General features: G+C 41.0%; 1 protein-coding gene and 1 long non-coding RNA gene across 2 annotated transcripts; both read right to left on the bottom strand.

The window, feature by feature from the left end:
* Positions 1-175: 175 nt before the first annotated feature.
* LOC118559317 lies at positions 176-682 on the bottom strand. The gene is made up of 3 exons (XR_004928775.1): positions 595-682; positions 412-517; positions 176-327 (listed from the first exon to the last, which is right to left on the bottom strand). It is a non-coding gene; the product is annotated as an uncharacterized LOC118559317 (long non-coding RNA).
* Positions 683-3,961: 3,279 nt separating this feature from the next.
* Positions 3,962-8,003, bottom strand: LOC118559316. Its single transcript, XM_036129988.1, has 3 exons — positions 6,632-8,003; positions 4,384-4,512; positions 3,962-4,060 (listed from the first exon to the last, which is right to left on the bottom strand). The coding sequence occupies exons 1-3, from the start codon at positions 7,643-7,645 to the stop codon at positions 3,962-3,964; spliced, it is 1,242 nt and encodes a 413-aa protein (XP_035985881.1). The 5' UTR covers positions 7,646-8,003.
* Positions 8,004-10,256: the final 2,253 nt, after the last annotated feature.

Genomic DNA, 10,256 nt, shown 5'->3' with positions numbered 1-10,256 from the left:
GTTCAACATTTTGGGATGTTACAATTAAACAGTGTGTTCAACATAGACGTAAGCAGTAACTTCTTTAGTTATGACCTTTACAAAGGATTGGAAGCTTTTAAACAACTTTTATATGCTCAGAACTGTGTTAGATGATTCTTGGATCATTTGACAAAATTAATCACCATCAGTAAGAAGATTGTCAAGAAGGGTGCAGGTGCATTGAGGGAAGTGTGCTGAAAGCCCATGTTGCCCACAAAGCTGACTAGAATTTGTAGAGAATTCACAGGTGAAGTTAAAATGAAGCTTCTGCTCCACAGTCAGATGTGTCTGGATCATTAATTTGATCTGAGAAGGACAGGAATACAAAAGGACATCAATTCAATCTAAAACAACAACTTTAAATGAATGTAGTTAGTCTTGGAAACCAACCTTTCCATGGGAGTCCTTCATAACTTGATGGGAAACCATTTTTTTCTGCGATTCATTAGGGATGGACAACCACTCTGAATCTGTGCAGTGGTCTTTAAATGTGCAGCTGCAAAATGTCATAAAAGGTGCTATCAGATGATTTATATGTGTCTGAAGGATTCATCTGCGTAAGCAGTTGCTGACCTGTCAGCAGAGACACACCACACACAGTGGGGATCCTGTGCAGACAAACAATCCTTCACATTTTGGTGGACGCCACATTTTGCCACTGGAACACGCTCAATCTGCAACAAAACACAAACAAACACTTAAAAACCAATAAAAATGCAGCAAAAGCACATTTCATGAAAAAGTAGAAGAACACTCCCACCTTGTTTTTAAACTGCAAATAAACATGCTTCGGATCTACTTGATCCAAATGGATTTTGGGAAACTCGTGCTCACTGCTGGCCCTATAGAGAACCTTTGGACAGGTGGGTTTATGGTTGATGTCCACAGCAAGCTGGCAACAACAATGTAGATCATAGTTACAGTATTCATGGGGAAAATAAGCACCGAATGTGTCAACGCTATGTCTAAGTGAAAATCACAATGTCAATTTTAACAGACACCACCAGTGATCAACAGGTACAGGACAAAGAAATCCACACAATTTGGTCCATAAAATAAAAATGACACAGGCAATACATATACAAATTATAAAAAAGCAGAAGCTCCAAAAAGGCAGAGAAAGCCAAGAAAATAGTAGAAGCCTCTCAGTATTTAGAAAGCAACTCTGCTTCCTATTAGTACAAATTAATGTCAGCTTATTTAATCCTATTTGATGGCCTACAGGAAGTCTTTTCATTGCAACCATGGCTTAAATGGAGAAGTAGTTGTCTTGTAATCCAAAATTTACGAGGTTCAATTACAGCCTCCACCCGCCACATGTTGATGTGTCCCAGGGCAAGGCATTTACTGTAAACCTGGTCTGAGTATCAGTGTTTCAATGTGTGCATGTTTGTAAGTGTGACTGGGTGAGTGTGGCTATGGTGGGAAGTGCTTTCGGTGGTCAGCTATTTATATTCAGTAGATTTACCATAAACCAAAGAGCTCTTTCGAGAACGTTGCAAAACTTAATGTTGCCAACCGTACTGGTGGCACAGCTTATGGATGCATAAACCTCTGAATGTTAGTGAACACCAAAAGAGCCATAAACTGAAAGGAGAAACCAGTGAGTTACAACGATCATACAGACCTGGAGTTAGCAGAATGTTTTTGTACTCTGAAAATATCAATGATCAATCATTAAACCCACAGAGCAATGCATTAGACCAGTTAATGCATACTGGAGACATCTTGAATGTGTCATAACCAACAAATACATCTAATTAAGTAGGTCAAATACTTATATGCCTCCACTTTATTACACGTGATCTATGGTCTTCCTGGCTTTGATTTCTTTAAATGTGAGGATTACATGGGGTTTCTACCTGCATATGATTAAAATCTCAGGTGAAAGGGTTCGTTAGAAATGTATTAATATAGAAAAATGTTGCCGTGTTTTAATAATTTAACCGCTGTATCTCAGACACACTGTAGGTGCACATTTAAATGTTAAACCTAAATCTGAAGTAGCTCATCTATTCCGATGATAATTTTCATTCAACATAAAGTCAACTTAGGACCAAAAAGTAATGAAAATTGTGTTTGATTCCTATCTTTTTTGTTTTTCCAACACTACTTGGCAATATGTGTAAGACTTTTGGAAAGCCTGTTTATTTTCCATTATATGGTACCACATGTACAAGGACAATTTGTGGGTTCAGAGGGAGATATGTGGGTCCTATCAAATTAAAGCTTGCCAAATCTTTCTCTGCCAATGCCAAACAGCTTTTGTGGAGAATATGTGATTGTGTATAAGGCAGTATTTCCCTCTGTAGAAAAACAAGGCTTATTATCAGTGGAGACTAGAGATGAGATCCTGCAGCCAGTGGCCATGACATACCTCCACATGTAGGAAAATCTAAGAATTTGCTAATTTGTGTACTGTCCAGACCCCGATTCCATCGAACACCTGAGGAACCGTCTTGGATGTGCTGTTCATGTCAGCATGAGCAACACAACGACATTAGACAATTGTGACAAGTGCTGGTTGAAGAAAGAGATACTGTCCTACAGCAGTGTGTGACCAAGCTGTTGACCATGATGTGGTTCTTTCATGCATTACGGAGGCACCTGTTTGTTACATACCGGTAAATACAATGTTAAACTGCCAATGTGTATTGTTTCTTCAAATTTTTATCATCCAATTCATTAACTAACAGCTAACAGCAGCATAAACTGTTTGGCATTGGCAGAGAGGACTTTCATAGGAATTACCCACATGTTCATCTCTACTGTTCAACCCACAAATGCATTTTACTACAATTTAAAGGGAGTTAAATAAGCTTCCAATTGTAGTAGATTTCTTTGCCCAGAATCATTACAACAAAAGAATAACCAACAAAATACAAATGTCCTTACTTTTACATTTCTTTTAAAATGTGAATATTTCCCTCCCTGTTTGTTTTATCGATTCATTGTGAAGTTCTGTAATAACTTGGTTAGCTTGAACTAAGTAAATTACATAATCTGTTTTCTGTTGAAATTAGCGCAAGCTAATTATTTTTTGTTTTGGCCCATCGATAAAAATTATTATTTTTGTTGCAGTAATGTTGAAATTCAAGCTTTATTTTGTCAAAGTTGTTACAACCAGATTAATGCTGAAACTGTACAAGATATAAATTGAGAAAAAATATCAGTCATATTGTATGCTAAATCCTATTTCCTCCTAATGAAAAGTATAGCTTCTGTTAGTCCTACGGAGGATTAAAAATGCATTTGAGTATGTTCCAGTGTCATTTGAAAATTGCTTCAGATTGTAAATTTGCAAAGTTTGCTCCAAAGACTGCACAACTATTTTATTAGGAGACATCCCAGAGTTTTAAATAAAAAAACACCTTACAGCCAAGGTTAAAAATTGTGATGTAGGTGCAACTGGTGGTTCTTAGATGTGTCAGTATAAGTGCTTTACACCATAAGCAAAAACATGAGCTGTTCAAGCACTTTGATTATTGCTTTAAACAGAAACCACAAAAAAGAGAAGTGCACGGAAACTAAAGCGGACAACTATGAATTAAAGACAAGTTGCGAACCGAACCCATGTCAGTGACACCCTGTCAGAGTGCAATTCTGCCTGCTGCACCCTGAGCTTTCCAGCACCTTCCATCTCCCGCCCAGCTCTGTCTCCATTCCACTAATCATCCACACCTGTTCAGCCATCAATCATCCTGGACTCATTCCACCTACAAGCCTGCCTATATAAACTCACTTCAGTCAGCTCCTCGCCGCCGGTCCGTCTTCAATCATCTGATGCCCCTCAGTCAGATATTTTCCCACGTCTGTCTGAGTGTCAACTCTCCCTAGCCTGCCACTCAGAGATTTTCCCACGTCTGACTGTCAGAGTTACCTACGCAAGCGCCTGTCTGCACCTCCAAGGGTTCTCCCTGCTGTGCTGCTGATTCTCCTGTTACTCCAGCATTCCAGTGCTCCATGTAACCTCTCTGCGGTGCTGCTGGTTCTCCTGCTGCCCCTTCGCTCTCTCACCAGCTCTGGGGACAGCCTGTCTCTGCGACGCAGCACCCACAACACTCCAGCGTCCTCCAGCTCCCTCCAGTCCTCCAACTCCAGTATTCCTCGTCAATCTTCTCCAACCCGGTAAAGACTGGATACGTATCGTACGTATCACAAGTTGTGCCGTTAATCTTGTCAAACTGTGTACCACAAGTATTGTATTGTACAAAGAAACCTTGCCTTTAAGACACCCTCCTCCATCACAAATGATGTCAAATGCTTTTAAGTCATATTGTTGTGTTGAGTTAGTCAGTATTTTTATACAGATCCACAATTTTACTTGAAACAGTGGTATTGTGTTTAATACTTTTGACACACCTTGAGAAGCAGTCCATCTGTTGTTCCAATGAAGAAGACTATCCAGCCGTCGTGTCGTACCGCCAACACAGATCTCATGTGATTGTGTTTGAGAAGAACAACCTTTGGTTTCAGGGTATGTGGTTCTGACTGAGAAACAGAAACAGTTATTACTAACTCTAAGGTTTATGAAATCTATCTAAAGATAAAACTTGGTTTAAAAGGCAGCTGCTCTCTTATCTAAGGGGGATCTGCTGCTGCAGATCATCGGCCATATGTTTACTCTTATGTTTAATCGTGCTTCATTCATTAGGTGATGTAGAGTTTTTAACTGATTGTAAGAGAGATGGCCATGGGCGTATTAGAATAAACAGACCTTTTCTAGCAACAGAAAAACATACAATGTGGCACAATCCAAAGCAGTCTACAAATGATTTTCTTCTATATTTTCTTTTAAAAAAATAAAGAGTAAGCCACCGAAAACTCAAATGCAGTCAGCAGAGAAGAAAAATCACAGATCAAAGCAAACATTTCAATTCCATATATAGATTAAGAAAGACTAAAAAGCAAGAGTGCTGCCAGTTATTCTGAGCATTTGGACCTGTTGCTCCAGTTTCAGGAGAGGAAACCCAGACATCCCTCTCCCATCCAGCTCATTCTGGGCGATCCCCAAGGCGTTCCCAGGCCAGATGGGATAGTCCCTCTAGCGAGCTCTGGTCTTCCTCGAGGACTCCCCCCAGTGGGGGGTGCCCAGATAACCCCCAAAGTGAGCGTTCTGATCAGATGCCAATTCTCGCTTGAATGAAAGCATGTCTATTTGTTGTGTTTTCCCCTATATTTATTTAGTCTTTAGATGATAACTGACATATTTAAAGCCTATTGAAAGTGTTTGAGGCGGCCACAAGAATGTGTGGAATTTTGTTGCCACCATTTATTATTCATCCTGTCCCAGCGCAAGTGCCATTATCAGACGTCTGTAGGTGAGTTGTATAAGTCGTTCCAGACAGTGCATCAAATCATACGCACTAGTCCACTTACAAATTATTGTGTGTTTCAGTTGTTCAAGTTGGCACGCATGCACACTCATGTACTGCTAAGTAAAATCTGCAGTAATTGGCTCATCAGCCAAATTTAAGAAATTAAACATTTTACAACACATTATGCTGTTCTCCACTCAGCATGTGACCATTAGTGCAGTTTTTACTATAAAACACTATCTGTAGAGAAAAGGGTGTTAACTTAAGGGGTTTAAAATATAACAGAGCTTCATCTTGGAGCTGTCTTGGAACCTCATCTTTTGCCCTGATAATAGGATTAAGATTTCAGTAATTAGGAACTATATACATAAAATGCACTTTTTCACTAGTACCAGCTTTGAGCACTGCACATGCAATGCTGTGTTAATTTCTGGCATGGAAAATTGGCCACTCTTCCACTCCTTCAGCATCACAATGATACATTTAGGTACCGACACATGGTACCATTTAATCTTGCGTGAATAGGTGCTGTGTGGAACTGATGAGCTCCAAAAAGTTTTTTAAATGTATATCCAATTTGTTTATTATATTTTAGCATGTTCCTAGATTTTTAAGGACCCATTTTGTCTATATCTTTTTTTATTTTCTATAGTTTATATAGTACTTTTTTGCTTGATTTAAGAAACCTGCAAAAGAGCTAGACATTCATAAAGCAATTCTTTTAATTATTATTATTGGTAACATTTTACTTGAATGGGTGTGCATAAGATTGACATTACACTGTCATAAACATGATATAAGAACTGTCATGAACTTGAGGTGTCTGTATGATTGTTTATGACTTGTCATTAAGTGTCACTCGGTACATTATGGGACATTTAATGCAAAGTTGACATTCATTAAAATGTCTTTGCTATGACAACTTAACATTGACCAAGAAATCACAACCCATCATAAACACGTCACAACAGCTTTAATTATAAACCTTTAAAAAGTTATTTAGGATACGCGTTAGAGATATGGGTTTCCATTACATTACATCAAGAAACGTGTTATAACATATTTAATTGAATATAAGGCCTAAGTTTTCCTTCAATTTAAGTCTATTATAAAAATGTTTGTCTGCCTGCTCTGATCAGAACGGATGTCAAACAGCAGCAGCTCGGTGTTGGTTGGTTGGTCTCAGTTTGTTCAAGATGCAAAACCCTGATGCAGATTTTCAGTCACCCAGGACAACAGGACATGGAAAACATCCACATTAAAAGATGGTTAAATTTAATGCAACAACCCACCTTCGTTTCTGGCTTCTTTGGTTTGTTAAAGCAGTCTGGATCTGTGTATGTCTGATTATACCCATCAGGACTGATGTCAAACAGCAGCAGCTCGGTGTTGGTCGCTCCTCCGTCCAAACTGAACACTCCGCTCCAAAGGACCTGCTGTCCATCTGGGATGACCGAGGAGGCCAGGAGTTTGCTGCCTTCACCTCCATCAGAGGTCCTGAGAGGCGCTCCATGCAGAGACTTCAGAGTCTCAGATTTCCTTGTTTTAGCCTGAAGCCAGACCAGACAAACTTTATTGGGTTTATTTCCTGATGCCACGTTGGAGAACAGATACACCGTTGAGTTGATTTGAAAACCATCCACAAACTCTACATCAGCTTCAGCCGTGATCCTGGGGGGAGGACTTCGTCCACTAAATGAAAATATGTCCCCATCCTGCTTGTAGTTTGTGTTGTGAAGGTTGATCATCCCTAAATCACTGGGACAGTTGTCTGTCTTCTTCTCTGTCTTTGTGTGATTCTCCATGGCAGTCAGGATGTAAGTCTGAGTCTGCAGTGAATCCTTTACATCCACCAGAAAGCTGACAGAGCCACTGATGCTCCTCAGAGGACCCACTTGGACGGGTTCTTTGTGGAGAACTTTGGAGATGTTCTTCAGGTCCAGAACCTCACAGAAACCACAGTTTTGCTCAGTTGCACCACAGCTGATCAATGTGTCATTGTTCACAAATGGTAATAAAACATTAACAGTGAAAGTTTTGTCCCAGGCGCCATTCATAGAGACTCGGTAAAACTCCTGACTGTTCTCTTGGTACGGGTTTTTTAAGATCCCTCTTTGGGTCAGGCTGTGGATCAGAACCAGATCATGACTCAGCTGGTAAAGCTTTTCCTCTGTAGCGATGTAAACAGAGTCGTTGCTCACTGTCAGCAGGCGGAGGTCCCCTTCAAAGCTGAAACCTCCGTCCTCTTCCAGACTCTGAGCAGGTTCTGCCCAGATCGAGCAAAGCAGACCGAGCAGCAGGAGCATCTTGACCCAAAGGAGGCAGCAGCTCCGACTGAGACAGTGATGAACCGCAGGACACTTTGCTCTCTGAGTCTCTGCAGAGATGTGCGTGAAAGTGCTGCGGCTCTGCAGAAAGGAGAAGTGCTGAAAGTGGGAGGAAACCGGAAATATAAATACAACAAATGATCTATGAAAATATTAGTAACCATGCTTTACAAAAATAAAGTTGTCCGGTCCATAGTCTTAATAGCTCTGCTACAAAACGAGCACCTGTTGACCATGCTGCTGCTACCTCTTAAACTTGGTAAAATCACCCTGTCTTGTTTGAGTTCTTTTATATTTTGCATGTTTCCTCCAAAACTAATAGTACACAATCCAGACATTTCAGGCTGCCAGAGATTCAGCTACGGTAACCACGCGATGCGACCTAAAATAGCTTAAATTACATTCACCATTACACGGTTCCATCTTAAAAGTCCTGAAGGGGCAGCACAGAGCCCAGTATCTCACAGCACTATCTCTGGATTGAAAACGAAATATCAAATCAAAAAGACCCGTGGATTTTTTTTTCAGAGGGGGCTTTTAAAATCTTTCTGTAGAGCAACAGCGCCATCTAGTGTCGGGAAGTTGTCATCTGCAACTTCCTACCTTTTGCTGATCTGGATGAGCCTTACAACCGTGTCTCCTGTTCCAAATCACCTGTACGCCAGTATGTCTGAATTCATGTACGGTTTGTGGTTTTCATGGACAGGATCTTCAAGGTGTAGGTGGTGAATTGGCAAACTCATGAGGGTGTGTCCCACCACCAGCCCTGCCTCAACCCTGGAAGACTAATAAACCAATAGCTATACGTAATAGACACCATATTTTATCACTGCAATGTAAAAGAACATTGCAAGATTTAAAAACCTACCACACCAACACTGGCATGCCGTACAAGGCACCGAGCAGATGATTCCACATGCCATAGGCTGTGGAATCTGGATATGCTTCTACTTCTTTTTCTTCTTCTATAGTATTTTCTGGCAGTTTACACACTATGTGTATTAGCGCTATCAACTGGACGGAGATGTAATTTAGAAATTTATTTTCCTACGTACAGAAATACAATTGCAATCATATTATGAGTAACAAAGGCTTTTAATGACAGAATGAGTTAATGCAGAAAGTCAATATTTGCAGTGTTGACCCCTCTTCTTCAGGACATCTGCAATTCTCCCTGCCATGCTCTCAATCAACTTCTGGACCAAATCCTGACTGATAGCGGTCTATTCTTGCACAATCAATGCTTGCGTTTTGTCAGAATTCCTAGGTTTTCGTTTTTCCACCCGTCTCTTGATAATTGACCGCAAGTTCAATGGGATTAAGATCAGGGGAGTTTCCAGGCCATGGACCCAAAATCTCTGTTTTGTTCCCTGAGCCAGTTAGATATCACCTTTGCTTTGTGGCAAGGTGCTCCATCATGCTGGAAAAGGCATTGTTCATCACCAAACTGCTCTTGGACGGTTGGGAGAAGTTGCTCTCGGAGGACATTCTGGTACCATTCTTTATTCATGGCTGTGTTTTTAGGTAAGACTGTGAGAGAGCCGACTCCCTTGGCTGAGAAGCAACCCCACACATGAATGGTTTCAGGATGCTTTACAGTTGGCATGAGACAAGACTGGTGGTAGCGCTCACCTCGTCTTCTCCGAACAAGCTGTTTTCCAGATGTCCCAAACAATCGCAAAGGGGATTCATCAGAGAAAATTATTTTAGCCCAGTCCTCAGCAGTCCACTCCCTGTACCTTTTGCAGAATATCAGTCTGTCCCTGATGTTTTTCCTGGAGAGAAGTGGCTTCTTTGCTGCCCTCCTTGAGACCAGGCCTTGCTCCAAGAGTCTCCGCCTCACAGTGCGTGCAGATGCACTCACACCTGCCTGCTGCCATTCCTGAGCAAGCTCTGCACTGCTGGTAGCCCGATCCCGCAGCTGAAACACTTTTAAGAGATGGTCCTGGCGCTTGCTGGTCTTTCTTGGGCACCCTGGAGCCTTTTTGGCAACAATGGAACTTGTCTCCTTGAAGTTCTTGATGATGCGATAGATTGTTGATTGAGGTGCAATCTTTCTAGCTGCGATTCTCTTTCCTGTTAGGCCATTTTTGTGTAGTGCAATGATGACTGCACGTGTTTCTTTAGAGATAACCATGGTTCACAGAAGAGAAACAATGATGCCAAGCACCAGCCTCTTTTTAAAGTTTATGACGAAATGTGTTTTGGTGTCATTCTTACTTAATCATGACAGATTCAATTCAATTCAATTCAATTTTATTTATATAGCGCCAAATCATGAAACATGTCATCTCAAGGCACTTTACAAAATCAAGTTCAATCATATTATACAGATTGGGTCAGATTATACAGATTGGTCAAAAATGTCCTATATAAGGAAACCAGTTGATTGCATCAAAGTCCCGACAAGCAGCATTCACTCCTGGAGAACCATAGAGCCACAGGGAGAGTCGTCTGCATTGTACATGGCTTTGCTGCAATCCCTCATACTGAGCAAGCATGAAGCGACAGTGGGAAGAAAAACTCCCCATTAACGGGAAGGAAAACCTCCGGCAGAACCGGGCTCAGTATGAACGGTCATCTGCCTCGA

This window comes from Fundulus heteroclitus, unplaced genomic scaffold, assembly GCF_011125445.2.
Source record: "Fundulus heteroclitus isolate FHET01 unplaced genomic scaffold, MU-UCD_Fhet_4.1 scaffold_271, whole genome shotgun sequence".
Taxonomy (NCBI): Eukaryota; Metazoa; Chordata; class Actinopteri; order Cyprinodontiformes; family Fundulidae; genus Fundulus; species Fundulus heteroclitus.
The sequence above is the reverse complement of the archived record's forward strand: the minus strand, read 5'-3'. Positions and strand labels throughout refer to the sequence as shown.

Excerpts from the sequence above, each read along its gene's own strand:
- LOC118559316 (XM_036129988.1), bottom strand. The coding sequence starts at position 7,645 with ATGCTCCTGCTGCTCGGTCTGCTTTGCTCGATCTGGGCAGAACCTGCT. Across the intron at positions 4,513-6,631 it reads CAAAGAAGCCAGAAACGAAG|TCAGAACCACATACCCTGAA; the intron begins GTGGGTTGTTGC and ends TCTGTTTCTCAG. Across the intron at positions 4,061-4,383 it reads CAGATGGACTGCTTCTCAAG|AGACAGGCTGTCCCCAGAGC; the intron begins GTGTGTCAAAAG and ends GCTGCGTCGCAG.